The sequence below is a fragment of the Choloepus didactylus genome, chromosome 5, assembly GCF_015220235.1.
Source record: "Choloepus didactylus isolate mChoDid1 chromosome 5, mChoDid1.pri, whole genome shotgun sequence".
Lineage (NCBI taxonomy): Eukaryota > Metazoa > Chordata > Mammalia > Pilosa > Megalonychidae > Choloepus > Choloepus didactylus.
In genome coordinates, this window is record NC_051311.1 from 168,139,375 (window position 1) to 168,158,090 (window position 18,716).

General features: G+C 39.5%; 1 protein-coding gene across 3 annotated transcripts in view; it reads left to right on the plus strand.

The window, feature by feature from the left end:
- Positions 1-18,716, plus strand: part of LOC119534686 (zinc finger protein 596-like) — a 176,059-nt gene that overhangs the window by 145,978 nt on the left and 11,365 nt on the right. For 2 of the 3 annotated variants that reach the window (XM_037837318.1, XM_037837316.1), the window contains exon 2: positions 5,929-6,011. In XM_037837318.1, coding sequence (XP_037693246.1) covers positions 6,000-6,011 — 12 coding nt within the window. In that variant the 5' untranslated portion in view covers positions 5,929-5,999. Of the gene's footprint in view, positions 1-5,744; positions 6,012-18,716 lie in introns of those variants that run through there. The other variant, XM_037837317.1, reaches the window with a different exon arrangement.

Genomic DNA, 18,716 nt, shown 5'->3' on the forward strand with positions numbered 1-18,716 from the left:
TTCCTTCAACTCATTGATTTTAGATTAGTCTGAACATCTCTAATTAGTTGTTTCAATTCCTATATCTCTATTGATGTGTTAGTGTTTCCTTTTGCTGGGCCATATCTTTGTGCTTCCTGATATGAATCATAATTTTTTACTCATGTCTAGACATTTGCTTTTCTTGTTTAGTTTTTTCTAGAGGTCATTTTTTTTTTCTGTTTTCCTAGGGTTGTCATGTTTGTTGGCTTTGTTCTCCCTGTTCCTTGTCTCACTTATCATTCGGTTATCAGATTGTCACTGCCCTTCAGTTTCCCTCAAAAACCTGGCTCCCACAGTGGCCTCCCTCAGGGATAGGGGTAAGCACTGGACACTACAGCAAGTTTTCTGCAAGTGGGCAAAAAAGTGTGCTGGCTCTCAGTGGTTTTCTATTTTTTTGCTGGTCAGCAAGACCTTGGTTTGTATTAAGGCACTGCTTTAATAGTTGGGTTGTCCATATTTTGTAAGCCAAAACTGTGCAGGGTTCCTGTGCAGGTGTCTAGACCAGCTCCAGTGGGACTGAAATTGGGTCTTGATAGTCTATAAAGAGCCCTTCAGTTCCCTTGCACTTTCCGTTCTGCCCAGTAGATGCCATTTTTGGTAACTCAGTCATCCTCAGAAGCAGTTTGCCTTGGCCTCCAGGCTGCCTTTTACTAGGCAGGCTGAAACTCTGGGTTTCCTGTGGCCTCATGTTGCTGGCCAAAATCTGTCTCAACATGGAGTCATGTCCTCCACTTTATTTGTGGCAGAGGACTCCCCCAGCTGTACCAGTTTTCAGCCACCCCCTAGGCAGGGATCCAGCCTCCCACTGCAGTTTCCCTCATGGGTGAGGGAAAGGCTTTCTGACCCAGGATTGGAAAAAGTCTGTGTCCACATTTTCTCAGATTCTTTGTCCCTCTCTGACCTGGAACTTGAAATGTCCACCCCTGTCCTTGGGTCTCCAAATTGTGGGTGTGTCTCATTGCTGTGAGAGAATTTATATTCTGTGTCTCCAGTGTCCGGATCCCAGCTGCTGTGGGAGACTGAGTGAGGGGCAGGGGAGAGAACTGGGTGGTCTGGGATGGGATTTGCCTACCTGATATTTATCTCTGTGTTCAATTCAGCATTTGTAGGGACTTTCTCCAGTCCATGTCTTTCTCCAGATTCCTGAACAATTCAGAATTGTCCTTTTATTGTGTTGATTTTCTGGGGAGAAATTTCTGGTAGCTGTTTATGTCATCAGGTTGATGACTTCATTGGATGTACATTTTTAATGTAACTTGTAGTTTGTGGAGGCATGTGCACAATTGCAGTAAGGTCTCATAACTTTTCTATGATATCTGTATAATTGTCTATGCTAATTGTATCTATACTGATGTTATAGGTCCAAGGAAGGTTAAAGCAGGATAATGAGGACCTTGGGTCTAGTATTTGTGTTTGATATGAAAGAAGTGGTGCAGTTTGATCCAGAGACCGAAGAATTTGTGACAAGAAAGAAATTTGTTTATGGATAGAATGGGGTCCCCTGCATGTGCATAGATCTGGGTTTATAGTGAAAAATCCAGTATTCTGTGAGGGGATCTCCTTTTAAAATGGCCTAGGAGAAGACGACAATGGTGTTGCCTTTCTAGGTTAGTACAAGAACAATGCATATAGGAACATGAAGAATTTTATGCATTAAAAGTATTGGTAAGAGAAAGACTATGTGAGTACTTTATCCATCATCTTGGGAAAAGTAATCTACCTCATGACATGGTCTGTTTCACTTCCTGGCTAGTTTGATTATTGTTCCAGTTTGCTAATGATGCTATTATGCATAATACCAGAAAATGGATTGGCTTTTATAAAGGGGGCTTATTTGGTTATAAAGTTATAGTCCTATGGCCATAAAAGTGTCCAAACAAAGGCATCGACAATATGGTACCTTCACTGAAGAATACCAGTGGCATCTGGAAAACTTCTGTTAGCTCAGAAGGCACATGGCTGGCATCTGCTGATCCCATGTTGTGTTCCAGCTCCTCTTTGAGCTCCTGTGCATTCTTCAAATTGTTGCTCTTGGGACATTTTGTCCTCTCTTAGCTTCTCTGGAGCAAACTCTGGGCTAGCATTTCTAAAGCATCAGAAAAGTCTGCTTTCAGTGTCTATCTTCAAAATGTCTCTTCTGGCTGCAGCACCAAGCTCCTTCTGTCTGAGCTCTTTTACAGGACTCCAGTGATTAAATCAAGACCCACCCTGAATGGAAATAATTCAGATGTTTCACCCACAGTTGAGTCACATCTCCATGGAAACAAAGCATTCCAACCTAATCAACACTAATACATCTGACCCCACAAGATTGCATCAAAGAACGTGGTGTTTGGGGGGACATAATACATCCAAATTGGCAGAATTATTAAGTTCCCAGAGTTAAAATAAGTCCCTGACTCTGGTGGGGTCTTTTTCAATTGAGATATGCAGACCCATGTAATTGAATTGCAGTGTCAGTTCATAGCACTTGGTAGTTTCCCTTTTAATGAGGTTCTTGGAATGTCTTTTGTTGGTGTCATTTGCAGGAGCCCAATCTCCTGAATCCAGATTATGATTAATGAGGTATCTGTCATGTGGGTCAGGAAAAGTGTCCTTCACCTGTTAGAGATAATCTTTGGTATAATGCCTTAAGAATTTGGAATTTGGGTTATGTTCTAGTTTGCTAATGCTGCCAGAATGCAAAACACCAGAAATGGATCAGCTTTTATAAAGGGGGTTTATTTGGTTACAGATTTAGTCTTAAGGCCACAAAGTGTCCATGGTAATACATCAACAATCAGGTACCTTCACTGGAGGATGGCCAATGGTGTCCAGAAAACCTCTGTTAGCTGGGAAGGCAGGTGACTGGTGTCTGCTCTAAAGTCCTCGTTTCAAAATGGCTTTCTCCCAGGATGTTCCTCTCTAGGCTGCAGTTCCTCAAGAATGTCACTCTTAGTTGCACTTAGGGTATTTGACCTCTCTTAGCTTCTCCGGAGCAAGAGTCTGCTTTTGATGGCTGTCTTCAAACTGTCTCTCATCTGGAGCTCCTGTGCTTTCTTCCACCTGTCCCTCTTAGCTGTAGCAAGCTTGCTCCTTCTGTCTGAGCTTATGTACTGCTCCAGTAATCAAGGCCCACCCTGAATGGGTGGGGCCATGCCTCCATGGAAATTATCTCATCAGTTGGGTGGCGCATGTCTCCATGGAAACAATTACAATCTAATTGACACTGATAGGTCTGCCCATACAAGATTACATCAAAGATAATGGTGTTTGGGGGGACATAATGCATTCAAACCAGCACAGGTTATATGGCAATAAGATATCAGCATCAGTTTTGTTCACAGAACCATAGGTGTGCTTGTATCAGTTCCATATGGGGAGAGTTTGCGTTTCACAAAGGGAAAAAAAAAAAAGAGTAATCATCTTTGCCAAATGTAGTGGTTTGAATCTGTTAATGTATGCCATAAAAGACTATGTTCTTTTAATCCACTCTTGTGGATGCAGACCTATTGTGGGTGGGATCTTTTGAACATGTTGTTTTCATGGAGATGTGACCCACCCAGTTGTGGATGGGACCTTTTGATTAGATTATTTCCATGGAGATGTGACCCCCTCTGCTCAAGGTGGGTCTTAATTAGTTTACTGGACTCTTCAAGAGAGCTCAGGAAGAGAGAGAGAGCTCAGAGCCAACATAGACTGAGAAGCTTGAAGATGCAAAGTTATTTGGAGATGCTAAGCTAAGAGATGAAGCCCAAAATTTACCCCAAAGAAACTTAAGTGAGAACCCACTGATGCTTAGAGAGAAAGCCACTGGAATCAGAAGCTAAAAGCCATGAAACCCGGGAACAAAGGACCAGCAGAAGCCAGCCATGTGCCTTCCCAGCTGACAGAGGTATTCTGGATGTCATCAACCTTTCTTCAGTGAAGGTAACCTCTTGTGCCTTAGTTTGGATATTTTTATGGCCTTCAAACTAAATTTGCAAGCTAATAAATCCCATTTATAAGAGCCAATTTCTGGTGTTTTGCATTCTGGCAGCTTTAGCAAACTGAAACACCAAAGGTAAATTTGGGGCTAGGGAAGGTCAGTTTCTTCAGTTAATTTAGACAGTTTACTTTTAAGTCTATAATCTCAGCTGTTTAAGTAGAGGCTGTTTCTGCATGAAAATCTGCAAGAGTATTTTTTTTTTATATTCAGTCCCAGTTCTTTATGTGTGAGCTTCTATCTTGATGGAAAGCATAGGTGTGGGTAAAGAGGCAGAAAAGACATTATTTGTCCTTTTTTTTTTTTTTTTTTAAGTTTTTTGTTGGGATTGTTCAGATACCATACAATTATCCAAAGATCCAAAGTATACAGTCAGTTGCCCCTGGTACCTTCATACAGCTGTGCATTCATCACCACACTTAATTTTTGTTCAATTTTTAGAAACTTTTCATTACTCCAGACAAGAAATAAAGTGAAAGATGGAAAAAAGAAAAATAAAAAGAAAAGGAAACTCGAATCCTCCCATTTCCCTAACCAACCCCCCTCAGTATTTGACTCATAGTGTTGGTATAGTACATTTGTTACTGTTTATGAAAGAATGTTGAAATACTACTAACTGTAGTATATATTTTGCAGTAGGTATATATTTCTTCCCTATATGCCCCTCTATTATTAACTTCTAGTTGTATTGTCATACATTTGTTCTGGTTCATGGAAGAGTTTTCTAATATCTGTACAGTTAATCATGGACATTGCCCACCATAGGATTCAGTTTTATCCATTCCCATCTTTTGACCTCCAACTTTCCTTCTGGTGACATATATGATTCTGAGCTTCCTCTTTCCACCTCATTCTCACACCATTCAGCACTGTTAGTTATTCTCACATCTTGCTACCGACACCTCTGTTCATTTCCAAACATTTGAGTTCATCCTAGGTGAACATTCTGCTCATACTAAGCAACCGTTCCCCATTCTTAAGTCTCATCCTATGTCTTGGTACCTTATATTTCATGTCTATGAGCTTACATATTATAATTAGTTCTTATCAGTGAGACCCTTCAATATTTGTCCTTATGTGTCTGGCTTATTTCACTCAGTATATTGCCCTTGGGGTTTTGTCATCAACCCTTTTTTTTTTTTTTAAAGATGGTTTTGTTCACACACCACACATTCCATCCTAAGTAAACAATCAATGGTTCTCTGTGTGGTCACATATTTATGTGTTTACCACCTTCACCACTATCTATATAAGGGCATCTACATTTCTTCCACAAGGCAGGAGGGAGAGTCAAAGAAGGTAGAGAGGTAAAAGAAAGAGGGATAAAAATGTATTTGTCCATTTTTTATTGAGTACCGCAAGAAATGAGGAACTATCATTTCCATAGCTAGCTGATATCATGGATTGCAGTAAGTAGCACCTTGAGCTGTAGCTGATTGCAAGTATTTTCAGGGAAGCATCAGAATAAAAACTTTGTAGGTGACAAAAGACTTCATATGGCCATGGTTAATTTATTGCTGTTTTACAAAACATCTGATGGGAGGTTATTAAACATTTTTAAGAGTAACTTAACATCTGAACAATAATACTATTGTTTGATACCAGGCACATAAGTACTTGGGCATCTCATGGACAGTGAGGATAAGTTCTCTAAGAAGTTTATATAGCTTCTCTAAGAACTTTATATAGCTTCTGAAGTGTTTATGTTCATAACATGATATCCTATAAATTTAACTGATAGAAAGCTAGAAAATCATTCTTATTAGCCAGAGAAACCAGGACTTCCTATGTCTTCACCCTGGGAAAGGAGACCTCTCTCTGTTTCTCTTTCAGTGCACTTTATATTCCTGTTTCTTGGACTTGTTTACTCTGATGTGAAGGGTTTTGGAGTCTGGGAATTGTGGTCAAGACTTGAGTCTGAAGGCTTCTGTTTCCTTTCTCAGCTTTGCTCATGTATGGCTTCTCTGATTATGACTGAAAATTCAAAGAAAGATTGTCAGCTGAACTATTGACAATGCAACCACAGGTGAGTAGGGAATTTTTTTTTCATTTTTGTGAAATATATAAAGAAAAGTCATAACTTTTAAACTACAATTTAACAAGTAGTTAGAGAGCAAACTTTGAAGTGTTATGCTGTGCCATTTTCTTTGATGTAATCTTGTATGGGCAGACGTATCAGTGTTGATTAGACTGTAATTCTTTGAGTGTTTCTGTGGAGATGTGCCCCACCCAACTATGGGTGATGACTCTGATTGGATAATTTCCATGGAGATGTTACCCCACCCATTCAGGGTGGGTCTAAATTAAATCACTGGAGTCATATAAATGAGCTGACAAACAGAAGGAACTCAGTGCAGCTGAGAGTGACATTTTGAAGAGGAGCTACAGCAAAGAGGGACACTTTGAAGAATGCATGTAAGCTGATAGAGGAACTGACATTTGAAGACAGCCATTGAAAGCAGACTCTTGCTCTGGAGAAGCTAAGAGAGGACAAACACCCCAAGAGCAACTAAGAGTGACATTTTTGAGGAACTGCAGCCTAGAGAGGAATGTCCTGGGAGAAAGCCATTTTGAAATCAGAACTCTGGAGCAGATGCCAGCCACATGCCTTCCTAGCTAACAGAGGTTTTCCGCACACCATTGGCCATCCTCCAGTGAAGGTACCTGATTGCTGATGTGTTACCTTGGGCTCTTTGTGGCCTTAAGACTGTAACTGTGTAGCCAAATAAACCCCCTTTTATAAAAGCCAATCCGTCTCTGGTGTTTTGCATTCCGGCAGCATTAGCAAACTAGCTTCTCTAGTCCATGTTCAGGACTACTCTCCACAATGTCACTCTCAGTTACTCTTGGGGCATTTGTCTTCTTCTCCAGAGCAAGTGTCTGCTTTCAATGGCCATCTTCAAACTGTCTCTCATCTGCTGTGCTTCTCTCTCAGCTTCTATGCATTCTTGACTGTAGCAAGCTTGCTCTTTCTGTCTGAGCTTATATAGTGCTCTAGTAAACTAATCAAGGCCCAAGCTGAATGGGTGGGGCCACACCTCCACTGGAACTATCTAGTCAGAGTCATTACCCACAGTTGGGTGGGTCACATCTGCATGGAAACACTCAATCACAATCTAACCAACACTGATATGTCTGCCCACACAAAATCACATCAAAGATAGTGGTGTTTTGGGGGACATAATACATCAAACCGGCACATTCCTCCCCCTGGACCCCAAAATAACATATTTCCGTATACAAAATAGATTAATCCCATCACAGTATCACAGAAACTTAAATAATTTCAGCAACAATAGCTAAGTACAAGATTCCATCAAAATCAGTTACAGGTGTGGTTGGTCCTAAGGCATAATTATCCTTCAGCTGTGGATCTGTGAAACTTAGAACAAGTTATGTACTTCCAGTATACAAAGGAGGGACAGTCATAGGGTAAACATTCCCATTGCTTTAAGGATAAACTGAAAGCAAAACAGGGTTAACAGGACCAAACAGTTCCTAAAACCCGTAGGAGAAACTCCGTTAGATTTGAAAGCCTAAGAGGCATTAACAGAACGATGTTTTATCCTTGGGGCTTGAGAGAGCAGTAGTCTAACCCTTCTTAAGGGCCTTTGCGGCAGCCGTTTCCTCTCCAAATGCTGGGGTGAGTGCTTCAATATATCCATACATCGGGGAGACCACCTTCTCGACCCCACCCTCCTCAAACATCAGGGCAGTACTCAGATTCCCTTCCATCTCCGGGGCACATGCTAAACCCCTTCAGAACAGTGGGGTGGTGTCCAGGCTCTCCCCAGACCCCTGGGAATGTGCTCCATCCTCTTTGAGGACTGAGGTGGCAGCACCTTTCCTGAACATTGAAGTGGAAGGCCCACCCTTGACCTCTGGGGCAAACTCACACTTTCCACGTGTGTAGGCCACTCCGCTGTCCCAGCCCGAGACCTCTTGACTCCAAACGTCAACCTCCATGGCTCTGTGTTTGAAGAAATTTTTCCTTCAGTGTTTCTTGCCTGTCTCCTCCAGTCCAGACTTGCAGCAGCTCTGTCTATAAAGAGCGTGTGAAAATTCCATTGGCTTTGCATGAAGCACATGGGGGTCAAAGCCATCAGATAATAGGACTTTCCACAAGTCGTTTCTGGATAACTCCATCTCCAATCTTGGCTTGTACTGGAATGGCAATCAGGTTCCATGTTTGGGTAAATCCTCACTTTGGGTTATAGCTTCAGTGGTTCCACACCCTGGAAGCCCAGAATTTTCCAAACCATCAGTTTCTGGTTTCTTTGAACCCAAGAGTTCAGTTCTAAGTTTGTCTCTCTCCACTCGTATTTTACGCTAAGCTGCAAGTAGAAGCCAGGCTACTTCTTCTATATTTTGCTTGGGGTTCTCATCAGCTAAATATTCCATGTTGTTGCTTTCAAAGTCTGCCTTCCATCCAAAACCAGGACTCTATTTTGCCAAATTCATTGCCACTTTAAAGCAGGGATCACCTTCCTTCCAGTTTGCAGCAACACATTGATCATTTCTGCTCAATGCCTTATCTGAAGTATCTTTAGAGTCTATGTTTCCACAGTCTCTTCAAAGCAGTTTAGGCCTTTCTATCAAGCTCCTCACAGTTCTTCCAGAATCTTCCCCTTATCCATTTAAAAAGCCACTCCAACATGTTTGGTGTTTGCAAACTCAGCAGCACCCCACTTCTGGTACCAAAATCTGTTCTAGTTTGCTAGTGCTGGTCGGGTGCAAAACACGAGAAATGGATTGGCTTTTATAAAGGGGGATTATTTGGTTACACAGTTACAGTCTTAAGGCCATAAAATGTCCAAGGTAATGCATCAGCAGTTGGGTACCTTCACTGGAGTATGACCAATGGCATCCTGAAAACCTCTGTTAGCTGGGAAGGCACATAGCTGGGATTTGCTCTAGAGTTCTTGTTTCAAAATGGCTTTCTCTCAGAATGTTCCTCTCTAGGCTACAGCTTCTCTCCACAATGTCACTGTCAGTTGCTCTTGGGGCATTTGTCCTCTCTTAGGTTCTCTGGAGCAAGAGTCTGCTTTCAATGGCCATCTTCAAACTGTCTGTCATCTACTGCTGCTCTCTCAGCTTCTGTGCATTCATTCTTCCAAGTGTCTCTTGACTGTAGCAAGCTTGCTCCTTCTGTCTCAGCTTACATAGTGCTCTAGTAAACTAATCAAGACCCGTGCTGAATGGGTGGGGCCACACCTTCATGGAAACTGTCCAGAGTCATCACCCACAGTTGGATGGGTTACATCTCCGTGGAAACACTCAAAGAATCACAATCCACTCAACACTGATACATCTGCCCACACAAGATTACATCAAAGATAATGGTGTTTTGGGAGACATAATGCATTCATACTGGCACACTTGTCTTATTAAGTAAGGGTTTCCTAATTTCAGTTGCATGCTGTCCAAGATAAACAGTGTCTCACATTATCTTCACTTGTACAATCATCATCACTCTCAATGTTAAACAATTATAACTCAAAACTCCTTAAGCTCTTATCAGCCCCTAATTATTCATCCCTAGTATTAGTGTGGTACTGGTAACATATTCCTATTAAATACAGTCTATAATATGCTATAGGTAGTTTTTCCCATATAACCTTCTGTTGTTAACTCTTTGTACCAGTGTCGTATCTTAGAAGTACATACTGCAAGCACTTATTTATATTTGTAGTGCTGATCTGTGGGATACATACCTTTAAACAACCCCTTTCAATCATGTTCTCCTTCAGGGAGACACTGGTAGTTGTAATTCTGTTAATGAACTATTATCACTTCTGTTCATTCCCATACCTTTATGTTCACCTTCATTAACATGCCTGTACCTATTAGGTAATCATTCCCTCTTCACTAGCTTCTGTCTTTCTCTAGGTTCCCTATATTCTATATTGTAAGACAGTCACTTAACGGTGTTCAGGGAGTTCATATTAGTGACAATATACAATATCTCTCCTTTTACATCTTATTTCACTCAGCATTATATCTTCAAGGTTCATCCATGTTCTCATGTTTCAGGGCTGTGTTCCTTCTTATTGCTGCATAATATTCCATCACATGTATATACATTTTTTTATCCACTCCATAAAGTGAAGGACTCTTGTGTTGTTTCCTTCTCTTGGCATTTGTGAGTAATGCTGCTACGAACATTGGTTTGCAAATGTCTGTTCATGTCACTGCTTTCAGATCTTCTGGGTATAAACTGAGAATGAAATTGCTGGATCATAGGGTAACTCAATATCTAGTGTTCTGAGAAACCGCCAAACTGTCTTCCACAGTGGCTGTACCATTATACACTCCTATCAGCAATGAATGAGTTCCAGTTTCTCCACATCTTCCCCAGCATTTGTAGTTTCCTGTTTGTTTAATGGCAGCCATTCTTACTAGGGTGAAGTGTTAGCTCATTATGGTTTAGATTTGCATTTTCCCAGTAGCCAGTTAAGGTGAACGTTTTCACGTATTTTTTAAGCCATTTATATTTCCTCTTTGGGAAAATATCTTCATATCTTTTGCCCATTTTGTAATTGGGCTGTTCATACTACTGTTGAGTTGTTAAGATTTCTTTATGTTTGCTGGATATCAGTCTCTTATCAGATATATGTTTCCAAATATTTTCTCCCATTGAGTTAGCTGCCTCTTCACCTTTTACAGAGTACGTTGTGGCACAGAAGCTTTTGATTTTGAGAAGTTCCCATTTATCTGTTTTTTCTTTCATTGCTTATGCTTTGGGAGTTAGGTTTCAGAAGCTACTGTCTCTTAGTCTTGAAGATGTTTCCCTACATTATCTTCTAGGAGTTTTATGGTACTGTCTCTTATATTGAGGCCTTTGACCCACTTAGAGTTAACTTTTGTATAGCGTGTGAGGTAGGTGTCCTGTTTCCCATTATGCATATCCAGTTTTCCAAGCCCCATTTGTTGAAAAGACTGTTCTGTCCCAGTTCAGTGGATTTGGGCACCTTATAAAAAAAATGAGTTGACCATGGATCTATTTCTGATCTCCTGATTCAATTCCATTGATCAGTGTGTGAATCTTTGTTTCAGTACCTTGCTATTTTGATCACCATGGCTTTATGGTAGTCTTTAAAGTCTGGAGGTGTAAGTCCTTCCCCTTCATTCTTTTTGTGGCTGTTTTTGGCAATTTGGGGGCCCTTTCCCTTCCAAATAAATTTGATGACTACCTTTTGCAAATCTGCAAAGTGGGTTGTTGGGATTTTTGTTGGAATTGCATTGAATCTGTAGATCTGTAGATGCCAATATAGGTAAAATTGGCATAATAATGACGTTTAGCCTTCCTATCCATGAACATGGAATACCTTTCCACCTATTTAGGTCCTGTTTGATTTCTTTATTAGTAAATTTTTGTAATTTTCTGAGTAGAGGTCTTTTATGTCTTGGTTCATTTTATTCCTAGATACTTGATTTATCTAGTTGCTGTTGTGAATGGAATTTTTTTGTTGAGTGTCTCTTCAGTTAGGTCACTTCTAGTAAATAGGAACATTAGTGACTTTTGCACATTAATCTTGTATCCCACCACTTTACTGAATTTATTAGCTCAAAAACTATTGTCACTTTCTCAGGGTTTTCCAATTATCAGGTCATTTCATCTGCAAGTAATGACAGTTTTACTTCTTCCTTTCCAATTTGGATGCCTTTTATTTCTTTGTCTTGCTAGGATTGCTCTGGCTTGGACTTCTAGAACAACATTAATAGTGGTGACAGTGGAAATACTTGTCTCATTCCTGATCTTAGGGAGAAAGCTTTCAGTCTCTTACTGTTGAGTACTATGCTGGCTGTGGTTTTTCATGTATTCCTTTTATCATATTGAGGAAGTTTCCTTCAGTTCCTACCTTTCTAAGTGATTTTATCAAAAAATGATGCTATATTGGAATAGCTAGAAGTATTGCAGTTGCAGGTGATATCAAGCTGCAACCCAGTAGCCTTGAGTGTTGAAGACGATTGTATAACTATGTAGCTTACATGAGGTGAGAGTGTGATTGTGAAAGTCTTGTGGATCACACTCCCTTTATCCAGTGTATGGATGGATGAGTAGAAAAGTGGAGCAAAAATTAAATGAAAAATAGGGTGAAATGGGGGGATGACTTGAGTGTTCTTTTATACTTTTGTTTTTTACTATTTTTGTTATTTTCATTCTGATGTAAGGAAAATGTTCAAATGTTCAAAAATAGATTGGGGTGAGGAATGCACAACTGTATGATGATACTGTGAACAGTTGATTATATTCCACAGATGACTATGGTATGTGAATATGTATCAATAAAACTGAATTAAAAAAAAATAAACTTATGAACATTAACTGCAGCCCTACTGCCATCTTTTACTGAGCCCTTTAAAACTGATTCCTCTTGTTTCAAAATGAAGAAACTGGGCTAGATTACTAAACACAGCCGCCTCACATCCGAGGTCCAAAATTCTTTTGTTCTATAATTTTATAACATCCATTCAGGGGCTTAGAAAGACAGAAGTAATGTCACTCATCCAAAGACAAAATGTCTAAGAGATTAAGTGACCTTGAAGTAATTCTGAGCTTTGCCACATCTAGCCTCTGAAGGTTCCCCAAATACCTCGGGTTGTTTAGAGTCTAGGTGTTCCTGGCCTGGAATAACAGGTGTGATACTAAACAATGGCCTACAGAAAAATGTGGAAATATTAAACGTCCCCTCCTGAGGAAGTCATGATAGTCTCACAAGCATTGGGGACTATTAGTTTAGTAGGCTGAGCCCTTGATCTTGGGGCTTGCCCTTATGAAGCTTGTTATTGCAAAGGAGAGGCTAAGCCTATTTATAATTGTGCCTAAGAGTCACCCCCAGAAGGCCTCTTATTGCTCAGATGTGGCCTCTCTCAGCCAATCTGGCAGGTGGACTTCCCTTCCCTTCTACTTGGACATGAGTCCCAGTGGTGTAAATCTCCCTGACAACATGGGACTTGGGATTGGGAATGCCTTCTGGACCAAAAGAGGGAAGAGGAAACAAAATAGTTTCAGTGGCTGAAGGTTTCAAATGGAGATTTCAAATTGAGTCAAGAGGTCATTCTGGAGGTATTCTTTTGTATTATATAGGTATCCCTTCTAGTTTTTAGTGTATAGATAGAAGGAAATACCTGAAACTGTTGAACTGCAATCCAGTATCCTTGATTCTTGAAGATGACTGTACAACTATAAAGCTTATACAGTGTGACTGTGTGATTGTGAAAATCTTGTGGATCACATTCCCTCTATCCAGTGTGTGGACAGATGAGTAGATAAATGGGGACAAAAAGTAAATGAGTAACAGTGGGGGAGGAGAGGTCTGGGATGTTTTGGGTGTTCTATTTTATTTTTATTTTTATTTTTTGGAGTGATGAAAATGTTGAAAAATTGTGACAAATGCACAACTGATTTTACACTTTGGATGATTGAATGGTATGTGACTAGATCTCAACGAAATTGCATAAAAAAAGGATGCTGAGTTTTGTCAAATGTTTTTTCAGCATCTGTTGAGATGATCATTTGATTTTTAGCTTTGGATTTGTTAATGTGTTGTATTACATTGACTTTCTTATGTTGAAACTCCCTTGCATGCCTGGAAGGAACCCTTCTTGGTCATGGTGTGTGATTCTTTTAATGTGTCTTTGTATTTGATTTGCCAGTAGTTTGTTGAGAATTTTTGCATCTGTATTCCTTACAGATATTGGCATGTCATTTTCTTTTCTTGTAGTATCTTTATCTCAGTTTGGTATTAGAGTGATGTTAGCGTCACAAAATGAGTTCAATAGTGTTACTTTTTTCTCTTTTTTTTCAGTTTTTTAAGAGTTTGCCAAGAATGATGTCAGTTCTTTTTGGAAGGTTTGGTAAAATTCCCATGAAGCCATCTGCCCCTGGGCTTTTATTTGTAGGAAGCTTTTTGATGACTGATTGGATGTCTGTACTTGTGATTGGTTTGTTGAGGTCTGCTAGTTCTTCTTGGTCGGTCTCTGTTGTTCATTTGTTTCCAGGAAATTATTCATTTCCTTTGAAGTGTCTTGTTTGTTGGCATCCTGTTGTTCATAGTATCATCATGATTTTTAAAATTCCTTTGGTATCCATAGTAGTGTGTCCCCTCTCATTTCTGATTTTGTTTATTTAATTCTTCTCTTTTTGCTTTGTCAGTCTAGCTAAGGGTTTGTCAATCTTGTGATTCCAAAGAATCAAGTTTTGTTTTTATTCTCTTTATTTTTTTCTTTTTTTCTTCATATCATTTATTTCTGCTTTAATCCTTGTTTCTTTTCTTTTACTTGCTTTAGGGTTAGTTTGTTGATCATTCTCTAGTTTCTTTAGCTGTGCAGTTCTTTGTTTTTGGTTACTTCATTTTTAATGCATGCATGTATATTTATAAATTTCCCTCTCAGCATTGCCTTCGCCACATCCCTTGGGTTTTGATATGTTTTCTCATTTTCTTTCACCTCTAGATATTTGCCAGTTTCTCTTGCAATTTCTTCTTTGATCCACTGATAATTTAGGAGTATGTTGTTTAACTTCCACATTATTTGTGAGTGTTCTTTTTCTTTGGTGGTTATTGATCTCTTGTTGCATTCCATTATGGTCATAGAATGTGATTTGAATGATTTCAGTCTTTTTAAATTTATTGAGGCTTGTTTTGTGCCCCAGCATATGATCTTGGAGAACATTGAATGAGCGCTATAGAAGAATGTATATCCTGGTAATTTGGGATGTAGCACTCTGTTTATGTCTGTTAAGTGTTATTTATTTATCATTTTATTTAGGTTCTCAATTTCCTTATTGGTCCTTTGTCTTTGTTCTATTTATAAAGTAGTGTGGTGTATTGAAGTCTTCCTCTATTACTGTAGAAATATCTGTTGCTCCCTTCAGCTTTTCCAGTGTTTGTCTGTTGTATTTTGGAGCACCTTGATTGGGTGCATAAACATTTGATGTTTTTCTTTCTTAGAACTAGGTGAATTACACCATTAATATGTAGTGTATTTCTTTGTCTTTGTGACATCTTTGCTTTATTTAAAATCTGTTTTGTCTAATATTAGTATTGCTGTCCCTTTTTTCTTTTGGCTGCAGCTTGCATATAATATTTTTTTCCCATCTTTTCACTTTTCATCTCTTTGTGTCGCTGGGTCTAAGATGAGTCTTTTGCACCAGGATTGATGGATCATACTTTTTAATCCATTCTGTGAATGTGTATCTTAATTGGGGTGTTTAATCCATTCCCATTCAAAAGTATTACTGTGAAGGGATTTCTTGAGCCAACCATGTTCTCCTTTTGTTTTTATTTGTTAGATCTATTTTCCCCCTCTTTTTTCCTAAGTTACCCTTACTAATACTCTTCAGCTCTCCAGACCTCTCCTTTTTTTCTCACCAGTAGTATTCCCTTTAACATTTCTTGCAAGTTTTTAAACAAATTCTCTCAGCATTTATTTGTGAAAATTTTAAACTCTCCCTCAAGTTTGAAGGAGAGCTTTGCTGGATAGAGAATTCTTAGCTGGCAATTTTTCTCTTTCAGAATCTTATATATTTCATACCACTATTTTCTCACCTCCATTGTGCCCCCTGAGTAGTTGGTACTTAGTCTTGTGTGGTTTCTGTTTGTGGTGTATCTCTCCTCTCTTGCTTCTTTCAGGGCTTTCTCCTCTTCAGCATGTTACAACCTGATTAGCAAATGCCTTGGCGTGTGCCTATTTGGACTTATTCTATTTGGAGTCATTTGTCTTCTTTTATTTGCATATCTATGTCATTTATAAGGGTTGGGAAGTTTTCCACAACTATTTCTAGCCCTTTTCTCCTAGACACCAGTGATTCCTGTATTTGTGTACTTTATGTTGTCCATGATTTCCCTCACATATTTCAGATTTTTGGATTTTTTTCATTAGTTCTTTTGCATGTTCTCATTCAACTACTCTGTCCTGTATTTCATTTATTCTTTCTTCTACCTCTTCACATCTGCTGTTGTATGTCTCTAGTGTCTTGTTAATTTGATCAGCAGTGTCTTTTACTTCCATGGTTTTAAATTTGATCAGCAATGTCTTTTATTGCTATGAGACCTTGTTCTTTATTTGTTCTTTTAAATTATTCTTTATGCTTTTCTTGAGTTTTCTTGATGTCCTTTAGCCAACCCATTGCAGTTACTATGGAGACTTGTGTGTACTTCTTTGATTACTTTATGCAAGTTCTGTCTTTTTAATTTCATCTCTTGACTTGTCCATGTCTTCTTCGGTCTTCATGTGCTTCGTGATTTTCTGTTGACTTCAGGGCATTTGCTTATTTTGATCAGGTTGTTTTGGGATAGGCAGGATTATTAGAATATATATATATTCGTGTTTTTTTTGAAAGTCACAGCTTTCTGGAGTGCACTTGCCCTGTCTCCCCATCACATGGCACTCTTAAATCATTTCTCACCCTCAAGCCTACTTTCTCTTCTTCACCTGTGTGCTGGGCAGGGTCCACACCAGGTGGAAATCTATTCAGCTCACCAGTTTTCCTTGTGCACTGGTTACTGCTAGCCCTGGGGTGTGGTGTGGGTCCTCTGCAGTTTGGCTGGGAATCCGCTAAAGGGCACCCTGTGTCTGGTGATTCCTGGGCCTCTGAGTTTGTCTCTCTCAGGCTGTGGCACTGTGTTTCAACCTGCAGCTCAAACATGCCATGTTCCATGCCTACAGTGCCCCTGCGAGCCTCTGTGGTGTAGGAGGTACTCCTAATGCTTTTGAGTGGTGCCCTTGCCTTTGCCTCCCTTCGGCTGTGCACACCATGGGTTTCCATAGCATGACAGTAGATGCAGTGAACACAGGTCCATTCTTTCCCGGGTTCCCTCATGGGGACTACAAGCTGTGTGACTGAGGAGTATTTTCTTCCCAGGTATGTGCTGAGATATGTGCAGAGGAGTGGAGAGCTGCTCCTTACCCTGCTTGGTGGCCATTTCACCATTACCAGCCCCCAGTGGTGGTCCTGGCTGAATAAACTCACCCTGTCCTTTGAGATGCAGTTTCTCCGCTTTTCTGTCCAGGTCTGCATTATGTATTTTAGAGGCTGTCTCTGGCTGCCAGCACCCTGAAACCACTGTCCTGGGGTTTTTCTACCTTTTCTCTAGTTTCTTTCATGAAGGAGACGTTTGTTCTGCCTCACCTATTCCATCATCTTCCTGGAAGTTGGGAAGTTTAACTGAAGTTACACCACTGTTGCCTGCAGATGGGGTTTCTCCTATTGGCATAAATATTCTGAGTCTATTCTTGGGCTGTTCAAGGAGCTGAGCTTCAGATTAGTTTATCCATATCCTGGACATTTTATTTTAAGCTTGGAACTTATCAATAAATTATTTCCTTCCAAACATTTCAGTACTATGTTCAAGCCTCTATTAAGTGTATTTTCTGAAGAGAAGAGAGATGTTTTCTTTTTCTTACCCAATCCATGGGATTTATTGGACAAATAATTTCTTCATGGGTCATGTCAGTGTCTGAAGCTGGCTTAGGCATGTGATGAACATAGATTATAGAGATGAGTACAAGCAAAAGTTAATAGTCATTGGGGTGGGAGGGTGAAGTTTCAGTAGGTGAATTTGATCAGTCCAGCTTTCCAGGTCCTGGGGTATATTATTGACAGGAGTACAAGGGAAGATTTGGATATAAAAGGAAATGGAGAAATGTTTATTTTCCCTAATTTTAATTTTCTTTAATTGTTGCTAAAATATGCACATTTTGAATTATTAAAAAAATAAAATTTTTCTTATGAATATTTTGAATTTTCCAACTTCAATTTTTGTAAATCATTTTTATTCAAATTTTATAATGGATCAGTTTTATTCAAATTTTGTAAAGGAGGGATTGTTCCTTGAAGAATAAAATCTATGGCACTGAAAATTTGACAAGAGCAGAAGCAACAAAGGGGCTTGTTTCAATCTTGAACCAACAGAAGTGATGAAGATGTAAGAGGGGCAGTGAAAACTGGTGTTGATCCCTGACAATGTTGAGAATGAAAGGTCCCCTGCCACAGGAATGGTCATACTAGGGCCATCTTTCAGTACAACAATCTCAGAGGTCCCTGACTTGTGATCCTCTACCAGCTGTACTTATTATCAGAACAACTGAGTTACATAGAATTGAGGGAAGCAGGACTTACTGATCCAGAGTTCTGTATGAAATCTGTTCATTTCTGCAGAATCCTAGATACTGCTTCAAAATTCCTTTCCAGATTAATGAATAATAGACCAGTGCATTGAATTTCTATTGAAAACACTTCACACACTGAAAGCACATTGGATCTTTTCAAATGCTTAACATAATACTAAACAACTTTATAACATCTGTATATGAATAATTGAACCCTAGTCATTTTTAAAAAGTGTTATATCATGGATATTTCTTGCCTTATGATGAGTCTGTAGATTTTCCTGAAATTGGTGGAAAAGATAGTTATAATTATGGATGTTCTAGAGCAAGTATGTCCAGCATCAGGAGGACATGATTACAAGTCTATTGGGAAATTTCCATGTGTATACCGCACCACAAGTCATGTGATATACCTTTACAATGGAGTTATAGATTCAGAATATCTATGGGTCTGTGAGTGTATCTGAAAGGGAGATGGCAATTAAGCATTGAGAGTGATCTTACTAGAACTCCAAGCACATTTTCAGTCTCCCTCCCAGTGCTGTCATTTTGAGCCTGACACTCAGGACTTTGGTAAGGATGGCCTTGTTTGAATCCAAATTTCTGTGATATTTTA